This window comes from Stylophora pistillata, chromosome 1, assembly GCF_964205215.1.
Source record: "Stylophora pistillata chromosome 1, jaStyPist1.2, whole genome shotgun sequence".
Classification (NCBI taxonomy): Eukaryota; Metazoa; Cnidaria; class Anthozoa; order Scleractinia; family Pocilloporidae; genus Stylophora; species Stylophora pistillata.
In genome coordinates, this window is record NC_142519.1 from 3,615,001 (window position 1) to 3,631,325 (window position 16,325).

At 39.7% G+C, this 16,325-nt stretch overlaps 1 protein-coding gene across 3 annotated transcripts; it reads right to left on the bottom strand.

The window, feature by feature from the left end:
• Positions 1-1,238: 1,238 nt before the first annotated feature.
• On the bottom strand, positions 1,239-14,537 carry LOC148740859 (uncharacterized). 3 transcript variants are annotated; one of them, XM_088731517.1, is made up of 9 exons: positions 14,000-14,535; positions 12,297-12,986; positions 8,808-9,886; positions 8,150-8,205; positions 4,921-7,322; positions 4,519-4,555; positions 3,686-3,928; positions 3,382-3,459; positions 1,239-3,060 (listed from the first exon to the last, which is right to left on the bottom strand). In XM_088731517.1, exons 2-9 carry the CDS (start codon positions 12,810-12,812, stop codon positions 2,867-2,869), a joined length of 4,605 nt encoding a protein of 1,534 aa, XP_088587643.1. In that variant the 5' UTR covers positions 12,813-12,986; positions 14,000-14,535; the 3' UTR covers positions 1,239-2,866. The 3 variants fall into 3 exon arrangements, 2 of the variants coding, with proteins under 2 accessions (XP_088587643.1, XP_088587649.1); XR_015991113.1 differs by having other exon boundaries at positions 2,921-3,060; positions 3,736-3,928; positions 12,297-14,537; XM_088731523.1 differs by having other exon boundaries at positions 2,921-3,060; positions 3,822-3,928; positions 12,297-14,537.
• Positions 14,538-16,325: the final 1,788 nt, after the last annotated feature.

The following is a 16,325-nucleotide window of genomic DNA, read 5'->3' on the forward strand; positions in this document are numbered from 1 at the left end:
GCCGGTTTTCGTGATGTAGGAGTGTATTGTTAGATGAAATTATGTTGTCAAATATTGTTTTCATTCCAGTGCAAAAACGTTTTTATTAAAAGTGTGAAACAGTTTAAGGTTGCTTTTCTGTTTTATTTAAGTCCGACGTAAGAACAGAGAGTAACGCTCAGATCACAGGGGCCTCATAAAATGACTCCGGATTACTTGTTAGGGTAGCCTTCTAGCGCATTTAGTAATAAAACTCCCTTCAGAACACGCGTAACGAAACGAAACCGAAATTTTTCCCTCAAGGGATTTACCAGTTCGGCTAACGATATAGGCTTCTATTTTGGATGCCAATTTTTTGGGTAAGGACTTTACGATGGCAATATCACCTATAATGACGGGCAGATAAATTCTAATTTTTGGCCGAAATACCTTATTATCTTTACTTTCCCACGGTGAATTGCCTTCTTTGTTTGCCACATTATGGAAATCTTAATACACGACTCGGGCAGTCAGAGGGGCAATAACTAAAATCAACCAATCAAAATGTTCTATTGCCGGTCCAATATTCTCTAAGTATTGGACCGGGCACTGTCCCGAATGATACCGCACTTGTGTCCCTTTGAACTTCAGTCGTATAATAAATCTCTTATTAACCAAGCTTGCTCAGGACCGTACTGGAAGAATATTGGCCCTCGGTCTTTTTTGTACGGACCTCGCTACGCTCGGTCCGTACTGTCAAGACCTCGGGCCGATATTCTCCCAATACGGCCCTCGCGCTTGGTTAATGAGATATATTTATTATATAGCTAGCAGCGTCCGTGGGCAATATAAAGCAAATCCTGTGTTCTGATTGACTACCCAAGATGGGCCCATCTATCCCCGCCTGGGTGTTTTTAGGACCTCGACTTGGTCTCGGTCCATAAAACACAAAAAGAAAAACTTGTCCAATATCCAGCCATCTTGACATCACGCTTAGTCAATAACGGAAAAATAAATTATTTGATAGAAATTGTGCATGGCTCAGACTAAGCCAACAAGAAAAATGTACTGAAAGAAAGGCGATAAATCTCACTCGAAAGATCCCCTTTTTCTTACTCTGAAAATTTACGACATAAAATAGCACTTCGCCAAGTTCGATATCTGAGCACGCGTAAACTTTCGAATTTGTCTTCTTTTCGTAATCTTTCCTCTGATACAGGCGTAGAAGGCCTATGGATATTATATAAAAAGTGCACTATATAAAAAAATGCATCGCTATATACCGTTTCAATACACCTTTTTATTTAATTATCGTGCGAACTGCTGTTTGTTTTGCTTGTTGACACATTTAAAGCTCAAGCTATGTTCGCGCCATCAAGATCCCTATGAAGCCTCCTTAACTTGGGTTGAACAACCACGAAGGGGAATTCTCTTGTAGTCAAATCCTCTTAAGGGAGAATTTGTAATATCAGAACGAGAACCATAAAATCATGACACAGTTCGCAGCACAAAGTTACTTTAGATAGTATCTTTTTTTCGATTAACTTACAAGTAATTAGATTCAGGTTTAATGATCATACCTGATGTCTTCCTATTACTTTTTCTTTACAGACATTTCACCATAAACCAAGTTTAGATTGAAGTTTGACACGATAACTGTTGTTATTCAGAGGGTATCCGATCAATTCGCCACCACAACAAACTTCGTAAACCATTCAGGGCATTAGACGTCTATAGAACGAGATTGCATTGGTTAAGCTTTTTATCTTTCTTCCATTGGTTTGAAACCCGACCATCCTCTCCGCCAATCAGACGCAAAAGTAAAAGCCAATTAACACATGGTAAACACCACAGCGTACACTGTTAAGTTAGGAATGCACGCGGGAGGTCGCTAAGCACACAAACGCGTAAGAGTCGCGCGAGGAAATCGCGCGACGCGATAGCCGAGAGCGACTCTAGCTTGTTGAGTGCTTAACATACTTCCTGAGTGCATCCATAACTTAAACTGGTGTTTACCATCTGCTTTATGACATAACATTGATAAATTGTAGCAAAAGAGCTCCCTTTTATGTAACACTGAAATCTTACTTGACCAGAAAAAAGAAAAGCGCGCGGAAACTAGTCTACATTTGCTCACGTCGGCAGCATACACCCATGGGCAAATGGTAGACACCAAATTGACCAATCAGAGGGCGCGCTTTACTTTGGTTATGTTACAATCACGTCTCGGTCACCCCCGATTCCCGCTTTTCAAGCAGTTCGCTTGCTTTACTTTGAGTTGTCATTGGCGCCTTTTCATATTCTCCTTATTTCGATTGCCTGTTGTAGCTTCTTCGGTTTTGGTTTAACGAAACTCAAAAGGTACTATTAAACAAGTGCTTTACAAGATTAATATCTGAAAACTCTTGCAAACCTTGGGCGATCAAGAACGATGCAATCTGTTGTCACGGAACTATAAGGCGACCCAATACAAGACGAAGAACAATCCTTTGCCTAATATGTATTTGGATTGAGAAACCATTCGCCACCTACACTTTATATTCTAAAATCCAAATGTTTTCTCATGAAGCTGAAATGCCTAAAAACTGATCAGTTATCAGATTCTTCGCAAACGAGTAGGTGTTTGCCATTGGGTCGGAAACCATGTCATTTTTCTCTTTCTATTTTTCCTTTTTTATAACAGTCAACGATATCTTTGTAAAGCGCCTTGAAACCTTAGAGATATAATCGCTGTAAGTGTGAATCATTTGAATTCAGTCAGAAGTGGTAGCCACTGTAACTGGAAAAATCTACACATGTCAACATAAACAACTTCACAGTGAATGTTATAATCATCATCCACCACACTGTTTTACTTCCAAATCCTCATTTGTCATCTCAAAGGAAAGTTCCGCTTGGGGCTGCCACTTTACATGTCGTCAGCAACCACAGGATACCCACACTCGATCAAGACGTCGTAAAGACTGCCCACATTTATGTGTCGCTGGTTAGCAAGAAAAGCCAGGGCAGCATCTAATGGGTTCAGCGTTCGGTTGTCAAGAAAACGAATCTCTCTGGGAGTCAGTCCCAGTTTCTCAGCGACCACTTTCCACTCATCGCCGCCTGAAAGAGAAAACGAAACCTTTCTGCTTGTTTTTGAAGATATTTCAAAACTGTTAGAGGACATTTTTCCTTTGACTAAAATGTGAAAATTGAAAAAGGCAACTACCTCATGTGGATAAGAATTTTGCATAACAACAAACACAGGTATTTCCCTGTTCACATGAATATTCGATCCATGAAATCTTAAATAATAATTGCATCAGTGACACTGTGTATCTTGATGAATTTAAATTTATTCTGCTTTCCCCTAATCACGTTAATAAAAAACCTCAAAAATGGATAAGAGAACACAATGCCTAATTTCAAATACATGTCACTTACCACTTAATTCTATTGTAAGATTTCTCATCTGAGTAACGGGAACATTCCGCACGTCAAGCTTTTCAGGTAGTCTGGGACCTGACGAAAGATGAACACTGACAGTGAAACAAAAATCGAAACAAAGACAACAATAACGAATAAAAATCTTTATTTAAACAAACATAAAAACAGCTTTAAATTCAAAAGGTGCACAGCTTTGTCGTTGAATTAAGAGAGACGTTATTGTATTCGTTTTGTCAGGAGACGAGGGATCACACCGCCACAAATGACTCAAGAGAACATGCTTCGTAACTCTCAAACTGACCAGTAGTACCAGCTGGTGCGATTTCTCTCAGATGATTCACCACATCAAACCTGTTGGAACTTTTAGCCTTTCTCGCCAGACATCGAATCATTCTCTTGGTCTCAGGCTCCGGGTGTTCCAGAGAGGCACGGCTCACCTGTAGTTCCTCAATTAATTGCCCTACAATCTCCTTGGGGTCACATGTTCGAGATAAAAGTGATTCCACAACCTTCTCAGGCAGTGCTAATGATTTCTCGTCATTTTCTACAAGGAGGAAAAAATTCTTAATCAGCAAACCATTCGGTGGAGTGAAATTAGAGAAGTGATGATAGGGTTTTCAGAATCAGAGGGTCGGTATATCCAACACTATGATCACGGATACACAAACGATTTTCAAGTTTGAAAAATATAGGTAGGCTCCTTACGTAAAGTTCACCGACCTTGAATTGTTCAAAGCAACCGCTATGAGAAGGTTAAGTTTTTGTATGAGTTAAACCAAGTGTTCATCAGTTTTCAACAAACATTCCCGCGAAACGCTTTGGAATCAATTGCTTTCTTGTAGTGTTAATTTAACATCTTGGTGTACTTGTTGTTTCTCAAACCAACAATTACAAAAATACACCAGACTGATATAGGAATAAAAATCAGCTAACAAATAAAATGAGGAGGAAATTAAAACCATTTGCTAAACAAAACCTTAACGTGGCATATAAAAAGCCAAGGTTTGAATCTCGAGGCGGTTTTAGGAAAATGATTTCGATTTCGAACTTCAATGTTGTCTTAAAAAACCGCGGCAGAATGACGAAACACTGATCCGGACTGCCTCCTGCGGTGGGACGGAAGCTGAAACTTACCTCCCAAGTGAACACTTGCAAGTTCATCAATCGCAACCTGTTACAAAAAAAATCGAGAGGGACAACGTTCAATATAAAGATCATCTTTCTTTGCAGAGGACAATGTGATCCCTCCAAAGCAGCAAGAAACAACTCAGTTGAACAAAGTGTAGCTATCCTTACAAATAACTGATCAATATTAGCATCTGAACGACGATGCACCCACCCCTCCCCCCCTCCCCAGACCCAACATTAACCCCAACTTGTTATTAGTTGACTTTTGTTGGAATATGGGAGGGGTGGGTGCGCTGTTGGTCAACTACTGACTGATCCATTCTTGCGAATGGAGCGTTTCGACGCAGTGTAACATAGAAGCTGAAGGTAATTACTTGGTATAAATCACGAGTCTTAGGTATAGCTCACCTGTTTCTCTACCTGTGCAAGCCATGGCGCCAACTGGCTGACGTGAACTTTGTTATTCAGAGCAACAGCAGACTTTGTGCAAACAGCGATATGCTTTTCACCACGTAGCTGCGATTCTGACCAGAAATGCAGACACTCCTCCTGAGTGCAACCTTGGGCACGATGAATGCGGCAGAAGTTTATTGCACCTCCTTGACAACAGATTGAGCATAGAACACACGAGTCATACTTCATATTCTTCAACCAACAGAATTCCTTGCGCATTGATTCGAGAATGAACACCACCTGCCTATGCACATCACGAGCGCAAATCACATCAAAGTTGTCATGCCTCAAGTTGGTAGACAAGTTCATTCTTGACTGCAAACAGTCTGCCAATCCAAAATTATCTTTAGCTCTGTGATAAACGATCTCGACAGAAGAGGAATGGCAAAGAAGGATTACAGAGCACTCTTCCTCTCCACCTTTATAGAATCTGGCAAAATTGTGATACAGCTGTGGATTATCTGCACTCCATAATCCATCTTTACCCCACTGAAAGAACTGCAACACCAAACGAGGGAACAATCCTGGCGGGACCTGACCAGATTCAAATTTAATGAAGAGAGAGGGAATTTGCGCAGATGCGATCAGTTTGAGGATGGCATCTGGTGGATGGGACATTAACATGGATGGAACCAGATATTGCTTCTCACAGGCAGCACCTGACGAGGGCCACAGACAAAGCAGACTGAATTTCTCCATGAGAGCAACAAGGCTCTCTGCTGTTTCTTTGTCATCAAACAAAGGACCCCAAAGATGTTTCAAAAGTTTTTCTTCTAGGATTCCTGTTGTCTCGAGTTGAAACCATAGCTCCTTGAACTGCTCCTCCTGATTGCTATACGGTTTAATGGTGATGACCCTCTTAAACACACTAATTAACCACTGAGGATCCAAAATCACCATTTTATTCAACTCTAGCGTGTCATCAAAATGGATCAAAATCCTCTGGTCGTGGAAAAAGTTCAATAATGTCTGGAACTCTTTATCATCGACAACTTGGCATACGTGCTTGGCGATTTGCCTTGCATCTTCCAGTGTTATCCACTTGTGATTTTGTTCCTTAACGAATTTCACCGCCTTCTCAAAGTTCAACCACTTGATTGGAATGGCTTCTTTCATTTGTGGCAACTCCTTGGCAACAGCAAGTACTTCCTTTCTCAAACGTGTGACTTCTGGGCACTCAGTTTTAAGACCTGATTTAGTGTTATCCACAGCAAACACACTATCAAATAAGTGGGTTCTATAAGGCTTGGCTTGTAAAGAACAAAAAATCTCTTGGGCAAATGCGCTAGGATTTCTGCCACCATGGGGACCGTCAGCATGGGTGCACACCAAGAATACAGGGGGCAGTTTCTCTGGCAAAACCCCACACTGAGAGTTCACTTCGTAATTCTCAGTTATGCCTCCAAAGGACGCCACGGAAGTCATCCAAAAATCTAAATAATCCAAATTGGTTTTTGCTCCAAACCCGTCCTCGTATTTCCTGAAAGTTCCTTGCCTCACAACTGGTTTGGCTACTTGGTGTGGATCACGGCTGAGGTCATAAACCAGAAGATACATCGCTCTAACAGTGAGGAAGATTGGGTGCGTTACATAGTAGACTGACTGTCCTCCAAAATCCCATAACACCGAATAGATTTCCTCTTCCTCCTCTTCATCTTCAACACCTTTTTGTAACCTTTCAATCAAGGTCACTATTTCCTCTGGTTTAAGGGGTTCGACCAGAGGAACTGAGTTCTTTTTCTGCCTGTGTGCTGGGTCAGGTTCATCGCAGACAGATACGTTCGTGCCATCTTTGTTATTGCTATCTTCAATGCTGGGTGTCTGAGTAGGGTCTGCGTCTTCTGATATCTCGTTACCGTCTGGATTTGTCACGACACCAGAGAGCTCAAAAAGACTTCGTGTACCTGCTGAAGGAACACGTGAAGGCACTGAGGCAGAATCTTCGTTTGTTTCAGTAGTGTCAAGCAGAGGGGCATTTCTCGACTCAGCAGACTCTTTAACATCTTCCACACTGTTGTCAGTTTTGTCTTGCCGCAACATCTCTGCAGCGAGGCGTCCGGCATGGTGTTCACAAGACAGTGCTGAGACAGAATCGGTTACTTCACTCCTCAATCCAGTTGTCCAAAGTTCAGTTGACACTTTGAAATGCGATGGGTCTACATCAATTCCTACCGTGCTATCTTCCCGCCGATTGAAACGTTTCCCCATCAGTGAATTTTTCAAGCTGGTCTTTCCTGAATGATCCTGACCAATCAACATAATCGGCACTCTTCTCACGCAGGTCTTCCCTTCTCTTAGGGCCTTGTTGTAGGCTTGCAAAGCAAGGCGTCCACGCGCTTGGATTTCTGGAGGAGCCACTACAAAAACAAACGGTGAAAACTCTTCTACATTTGACACAAGATGGAAAGCACAGTAGTATAATGGTTACATGGTCCAAATTAACTTTTTAACTCGGACACAAAGTGGCTATTTGACAAAATGTGTTTCGATCAACAAGTGAAAAATTTTGGACGCAAAAATCGGACTCCAACTCGCACAGTTTCTCGGCTTCCAGCGACACACCAAAACTCGAAGTTTCAAAGATTTTTCTCGGCTTTAAAAGATATTATTCCTGCCCGTGATCGATGACCAGTTTCAAGAGTGCGACCAGCAAACTGAAGGAAATTTTGTTCCTTGAGCGGTGATTTACAAAACTTCCAGTTAGTCACCCACTGGTGATCAGCGCCACATATAAGCTGGTCGCCAAAAGTCAATTTGCAGTCCTCCTAGCGATTAGCTGTTGCCAATCTTTGGACTCCGGGTTAAATTATCGTGATCTTTTTTTGGGAAAAAACAAATCAAAACTTACATCTTCACCTATATGTAAATGATGCGGAAGCTATAGCTTCAGTTGGGGCAGTTCAAATTGCTCGTGTGCAAGAATTTTGGAATTATCTACCATGCTCGTTGTAGCCTCTCGGTCAGTACCAGTGCGGCAAGTTCCGCCTGAAAAGTGAACTTCTCTTAACGAAAATCACATCACTTCCTTAATGCTTATGTTTAATCGAAAAAAGTTAGCTCAAACAAACAAGAACCTGCCATAACAAGAACAATCAAGGTGCGGTAAAATTCCTTGTTCATGGTTCGTGGAAAAAGTATTTGCTTCAACCTTTTCCTAAAATGTAAAAGAAAATTATTCACTCACCATTCTCCACTTCTCTCTGCCCTTCAGTTGGGTGATGCTGCTTAGCTTCCTCACCTCTGTGAAAAAAAAAAAGAAAAAACATTGATTCATAAAACTCTAATCTAATCTACATTTCAAGGTCAACATACATTCGTCAAGTTCCCCAAAATGGAATTTATTTAATAATAAGAAATAAATTGAAAGCGATGATTTTATCAGGGTAAAAGTTTGTGGTACATTTTTTTTGTACACGAAACGCACAGCCTTGAATTTCTTGTTTACCATTAATTTGTATTGTGTGTCGTGATAAAACTGCCACGATTATTCTTGGTAAGTACTGTTCGGTTGGGAAGTGGACAAAAAAGTAGCTATAGTGCAGGTAACCATATGACATAATGTGACCCTAAACAAATACTAACAAAGAAACATTTAGTTGCAATTACGATAGGTAATGTTAGTATATCATGCCATTTATGTGTGGCACATGTACAGTATTCAAATAAAGAGAAAGTTAGAAATATCACATCACTTTATTATGCTGGTGTTTACTTTCAGTTTTTCATACATGCTTTTTAATGTACCTATCAAGTTTATTGAAATTTCAAAGAGGTCTGGTTTTCGTGCACCAAAAAGTAGATGCCTGAAAATGATGAAACCAAACAACATGCCAAGTACTGACCTATTTGATCCATCATGAAGCAAGTTAGGTTGCTGGTCTTGGTCTGCTGCTCTCACAACAGTGCTCAGCAAGTACTCAAAATCTTTCTGTACCTTCTCTAATCTCTGTTTAACTGTTCCATTCTCTTCACTCAAGACAGAAGTTAGCAATGAACAAAGGTTAAGTGCCAAAGGAAGAATACCTTCCAGCTTTTCAATTTGGTCTGTGTGTGCAAACATAACAACTGGAAGTTTGTCACGAAAGTGTCCACTGTGGGAGTTTTCCATGCACAATGTTACAGCCTTCTCAAGGAAAGAAAGAGTTTTCCGTGTCCATTCATTTATTGATCCAGAGCATCTAATGCTTTTTAGATACTGAACCTTGGCCAGGTGAATGTACAACCGAAGTTTGGGTTTAAAATAACCCACTTGTTCCTCCTGTATGGACAGAGACTTTTCAAGAAAGCTGGCAGCATTTTCAACATTTCCTAATTCATAATGAATGCAGCCTAGTTCAAAGTACAAGTCCGCAAGGAACCTCCTTGAAGAATCAACTGTTGTATTTTGTTCCATCTCCTTCAAAGCTTTATTTTGAACCTCAAGTGCTTTTTCAAAGTCTTCCATTCTTCTATGCAAATAACCTTGCCAGTGATGGCAAATGGCAGATGACATCTCATTGTTTCCCACCATAATCTTAAACTTGAAAGCTCTCCGAAAAGACACCATAGCTTCTGAAAAGTGTCCGAGGTGACTATCAATGACACCAACTCGAAAATGACACTGTCCTAAGAAAGATGAACTGGTGGAGAGTCCATGGGTATTAAGTCCTTTGATGGCATTTTCCAGGGCATTCTTGGCTTCAAGAAAATCCTCTTTTCCATACAGGAACATCCCATAATCAAACCAAGTTTCATATGAATCAATTTTCAGCAGATGTTGGAGTTGTAAAATAAGTTGACAAGTCTCAATGTAAAATTGTGGATTACCATCCTGATAACTTTGCTCCACCATAAGCTTCAATGAATTTGAAAAGTTTACCTTTCTCTTTCTAGATTGAGCAAAGTGTTCCTGGCTCTCCATTCTAGCAGAGCGAAGCATGTCCTAACACCACAAATAAATAAAAAAAATAAATTAAAAAATAAATAACACAAATAAATAGATAAAAATGAATAAATGAGATAAAAACATTGTTAACTTTTTAAAGAAGTGGATTTCTTGATGCTACATGTATTTCACTCTTATTACCCTCACATCCATCTGTAAATTCTCCAAAGTCTTATAAATATTAATTTCCTTTAGAACATGTAAGAAGAATTTTTCTAACAATCAAGAGCTTCTTGAGTCTGATAATTTTCTTCATTCTCATGACTTTAATACTTGATTTGAGGGAGAAACCATTAGGAGAAATTAGAAAGTTATCAGTTTTAGGGGTTAAGTTAACAAAAACTCATACCAGTACAGTAAGCTAACATCTTAAACTGAGAACCAACAGCACACCATCTATTTCTTTTTTTTTTCAAAATCTATCTTCCTTTTTTCTGTTCTTCAATCTCCTGGTACATCTGAACCTTAACCCTGACAACTGGCTCAAAACTATGGACTCAAAAGAACTTGTTGGCGCTGTACTGCTGGACCTTAGTAAAGCTTTTGATCTGGTAGTTCACAGCTTACTTTTATCAAAAATCAGTATGTAACACACTGATAATACATCTCCGCGGTGATTTGAGTCTTACCTACACGATCGAATGCAGTGATGTTGTATCAATGGATCACTGTCTGATGCACTACCGATTACTAGAGGTGTTCCACAAGGTTATATTTTGGGTCCCATCCTTTTCTTGTTGTATATCAATGACCTTCCACTTGCAATACCTGATTGCAATGTGGATATTTACGCAGATGACACTTCACTATGGATAGCTAATTCTAATCCCTTGCATATCCAACACGGACTTCAGGGAAGTCTCAACAAAGCAAATCACTGGTTCTTGCAAAACAAGATGGTCTCAAATGCAAAGAAAACAAAACAGCTACTTGTTGGAACCAAGTAAAACCTTTCCCACTGCACAAACCCATCAATTAACCTTTCGTTGTGAGGCAATGAAATCTAAGAGGCCATAAACGAAAAGCTGCTTGGTGTGAAGATTGACAAGCATCTTAATTGGAATAGCCATACAGATTACATGATCACTAAATTAAATTCTAGGGTAAATCTTATTAAAAGAGCCAGAAAGTACCTGAATCTATCAATTAGGATTTTGCTATACAACGCTTTTATTAAACCAATCTTTGAATATTGCTGTTCAGTGTGGAGAAACACTAAAATTGATAATTTACAAAGGCTCCTTAGAATTCAGAAACTTTGTGCCAGAGTAATTTTAAATGCAGGTACTGAAAGAACAGTTGGCCTTTTTAAGAGATTAGGTTGGATCCCCATTAGTAACATAATATTAGAGCATAGGAAATTGTGTATTATGCGTAACATTGTCCATGGGAAATGTCCTGATTATTTTAATCATTATATTCGTTGTGTTAAAAATAGACATAATTACACAATTTGAGCATCAACTAATTTGGACTTATCCACACCTTTTTTTAGCACAATGACCAGCAAGTGTTCATTTCTTGCAAGTGGCACTAGATTATGGAACAACCAAGACAGTTCTACAACGGGTCTCACTTCCCTTTGTAAACTTAGAAATCAACTATACAAGAAATATATGGATCGGAACTCTAGAGTGGATAATTTTACCATAAGCAGAAGTTTTTAATTTTTAATTGTATTTTTCTTCGTATTTTTGCCATTTATGTCATGTTCAATTTGAATTATTTGTTTCAATTGTGTGCATGGACCACAATGAGAACTACTGGTTCTACCAGTAATTGTGTTATCCAATAAAGTCATTATCTTATCTAACACTTAACCCTAGCCCTAGATCTAATCCTCTGATTGACTAACTGACAGAATCAGGCTAATTGCAGTGAAGATCTTGCTCTCTCAGATTGTTATACCCTTATCTTGGCAAAACCCAATATCTCTATCACTGTTATCAATAAAAACAAGAGTTAGTTACCCCATAGCAAGTGAAAAAAATATTGTAGTGCAAAATTACCCAGGTTAAAAAATTGTACTTATAGTGAACAATTAAATTTACCTTAGAATAAAAATTACCTGCAACAGCTATCCAACAAATTACAGTGGAATCCCGATTTCTCGAACCTCTGGGGGAAACGCAAATTGGTTCGAGAAATCGGGGGTGAAATTACTAGTGAAGCAAACCCAAGGGAAACAAGGTTTGGTTCGAGATATCGGTAGGTTCGAGAAACCGAGGGTTCGAGAAATCGGGATTCCACGGTAGTTAATTTTTTTTTACAACGTACTGCACGCTATTAGGCCCCCATCTTAATGATTATCTATCAGAGAACAGATAGTGAGAGGTAGTCAGCCAAGTTGCAATATTTGTGATCCAACACTAATAAAATTATACTAAATATAAATAACTAAACTTACCGTCCCACCATTAGCTTTCAACCAGGATCCAACATGGCGGCAAAAATAGCTTGTTATCGATTCCACAACATTCTCCACTGCTACAACACCTAAATGCTCATTTGACTCACAGTAAGCAGCTAACGAAGCCCCAAAACCAAGGAATGCTGCTACAGTTCCTAAATGCTGTTTCTCTTTGAAGATCAAGTTACCCATTTCACTGACCACTGTGGTTAGGCTTTCAAGGGAGATTCGAAAATTCTTCTTGTAAGCGGCGTCGGAAAATAATTGTGAATGTTCCATAACAATGCGATCCGCTGCAGCCGTACTAAAAACTGCTCTGATTTTTCGATTCCCATCTGCTATGTCCTCTCCAAGAAACTTGATTATCAAACCTGCACACTGCGAGGGACAACTATTGGCTTCCCCTGGGTAACCATTTCGGAGAATGGAGGAAAAGCGCCGCTGTAGAATCTTGTGACGAGTATAACTATGTACTATATCAAATATTAGTGGATAAAAGTCTGTTTCTGACATTTTGTATTCAGTTTAACCTCAAGATTGGTTAGGAACTTCCGTGTACTGGCCACTCTCGGCCATTCTCGAAGTTGCGATTCATCGTATGTTGATACACTTTGTGATCACTACACGAAGGCTTCAAAACAAATTACCTCGAGCGCGCGTGCGTCAGTAATGAAAAGGCTGGCAGATCTATGATGGAAAATGTAATTTTGTTATCATTAAGGCCTGGTTCACACGCTACTCCACTCATGTGCCGAACCTAATTGATGAATTAAGTCTGGAAAAAGAGCGGCGTCTGAATCACTTTCGTGCTACGAAAATGAAGACCCTTTATTGAAAGCAGAAAATCCTTTGAAAGTACGATTGTAGACCTACCCCGAGCACTAGTAATTGTTATTTCAGCTTTTGATATGCTAAGACAGTTGGCGCGTCGTTTTTCTTGTTCTTTCTTCAGCCACCACTGCTTTCGGCTCTTCGATTTGTTTTTCTATGCAATGAGTCCAAATTTGGAACAGACATCCCCATCGAAGGAGTGATCGGAATATTTTAAGGTTAAGCAGGCTTTATTCGGGCTTTTAAGAAAGAGTCCTCGTTTTCGTACTACGAAAACGAAGACCCTGCATTAGCAAAAAGAATTGCTTACTTTTTAACGAGAATTTTCCAACAGAGAAAGCTTAACGACCGTCAGAATCTATTTTAGCTACGAAATACAGTAGAAATCGATTGTTTATTGACAGAACCCAAGAGTCATTTTTCCTGTACAGAACGCGTTCTCTGTTACTATAAATCGAAGGCGGCTGGTGTTGGTATTCTGCCTGCTGTTCCAGATTAATAATATGTGTGGTAAGTTTACCCGAGGAAACCCTCGAGAATATCAACATCAAATATGCTCGCTAGCGAAACAGAACACTGACAGGACGGGCAGTATAATAATGGAAAGAAACGCGTGAAGTGTAATCTATTATATTACTAAGCGTTGTTACTGTTTAATGTGCGTTTAACTTGTAATTTCTACGGTTTTCTGTTTACAGGGTCTTCGTTTTCGTAGTACGAAAACGAAGACCGGGTCTTAGGTCTTCGTTTCCGAGGGTCTTCGTTTTCGTAATACCCGGACGGATGGTGGAGAGCGAGATCCGCACAGAGCATTTATCGAATACGTTGGTCACCGTCCGAAGGGTGATAACGTCCCTGAAAATTTCTACCTGAGTCCAATTGAGAGCCCAAAATGCAATGTCTGGTACAAGATGGTTCCAATTGGTAGAAATGTATTGGCAAAACAAATGCAGAGTATTGCGTCCATCGCCTTCCGACGGCAAATTCACAAATTTGAGTAGTCGCAAAACAGTCATCCGAGCGCTCCGTGATGATTTCAACCCACAGGAGATATCAGAGGTCACTGGCCACGCCAATCCGGAATCCATATCCAGCTACAGCCATGATCCTCTAGAAAAACAGCGGCGAATGTCGAATAATATTAGTTGGCCGGTTTCAACCCAAGCACGACAACTACCAACGGCTATTCAAGTAATGCTTTACGGGAGATTGTTCTCAATAGCTCAGCCACGCCAAGTGACACAGCAGCTACTAGTGACCATGACAGCAATGCCAGTCGTTCTAGTTACCTGATGGCAGGAGCAGTTTGTGGGATGTTTACTGGAGTAACTTTTAACAATTCTCCAGTAAATATTTCCATAAACTTTCAGTCCAGCATGACACCAACGAGCGACTCCCAGCAATGAAGGAAAAACTTAACCTTTTTTAAACTCTTTTTCGTCAGAGTCTACCGAGAAATTCCAGTCTTAATCATTATATTTTGAATACACTTTTTTTTTTATACCGGAGCGCTTGAAATTTTCATTTCGCTTGAGGATTTGACCATTCACTTGTTGATTGTCGGCGCCACATTTTGCCAAGTTGAGCGGTAGCAGGCAAATCTCTGTCTTAAACACGAAGGCGCGCTATATAAGGAAGTCTTCCTTGAGAAGACCTAGGCTCATTTGTCACACACCGTTGACGTGTACGGTTCAAATTTAAATGCTGGTAAACGATCAAAAGGAGCTAATGAGATATCAATAGGGTCTAAAAGTACTTACGAGTGACCACGAGTGACCACGAGTGACCACGAGGGACCACCAGTGACCACGAGTGAGATTAAATCAAAATATCTCAGTTTTCTTACTGTGACGTCATTACAAAATCATTTTCACTTAATTTCATGAAATAATGACTTACTCACGAAAACTGAAGTTATTCACTGTATAAATGCATAGCGGACGATTTGAAAAACATGAAAAACAGATGCGATAAAAAAACTTGCAGTGCGGACTATACATTACAGATTGCACAGTTACGATAGGTTGAAAACAAAAACGATTTTAAGAATAGTCATAAATATCACATGACCATTTTATTTGGCTCTATTTTAACAACCCAATGTTGTCAATGATCAACCCTTCACTTTGGAAAATTCCATTCAACTTTTAAATGTACTGCCGACGAGAGGTCTGGAGAAGTACTTCATTGGGTTTTGCGTCGTAAACTCACTACTCCTAGCGTCAAAGTAATAGTCCGGCTATTCTCTTAGCTTATATATCGCTTGGGTCGCAAACAATTCGTATGAATATGTTTATCATGACAAATTTTTATTACATCTAACCTCTTCGTATAATTCCAAAAATAGTATACAACAATAACCATGGGAACTAGGCAGCTAGACACCATGGGGGGCATTTTGGGCGTTTCCGCGCGCTTTAGAATGGATTTGCGCGTTTCTTGTCAAGTTCGGTCATGGCTGACTTATTAAAAAAGAAGCGTAAAGATATTTCCCCCAAAAAGGAAATTCTTGGAAAAGAAAAAGATCGAAGGAATGTAATCGTTCAAAGCGAAGACGAGGATGAAGTTACCGTGGTAATATAATAAAATATCATAAAATATACGTTTTGCTGTAGTTATGGTTTTTTAAATATATTTTTTGGACTTTTTTTCAATTATCGGACGTATGCCGCGGAAAATATTCAATCAATAGTCTCCTTTCTAATAGGTATTTGATGAAATGATGGAAATTTGACTGCGTAATGACGTCATAGTAACAAAACTGAGATATTTTGATTTAATCTCACTCTTGGTCACTCGTGGTCTCTCGTGGTCTCTCGTGGTCACTCGTGGTCACCCGTGGTCACTCGTGGTCACTCGTAAGTACTTTTAGACCCTAAAATTATTTCCTCCGATTCTATAACACTTCTTCATTATTTCTTCCGATTCTATAACACTTTTCGTAGATACAACTCGATGCAGTGATGATTTGTAAATAAAGAGTTTGAGCCAAAAGGTCAGAGGTGCGCCGTTTCGCAAATTACAGATATGTAAATCTGTTCTTTGCGAAACGAGCTCTTTGAAGACTCTAACGATATGTAACTTATTTCTTCCAATTCTATGACACTTTTCGTAGATACAACTCGATGCAGCGATGATTTGTAAATAAAGAGTTTGAGTCAAAAGGTCAGAAGTGTGCCGTTTCGCAAATTACAG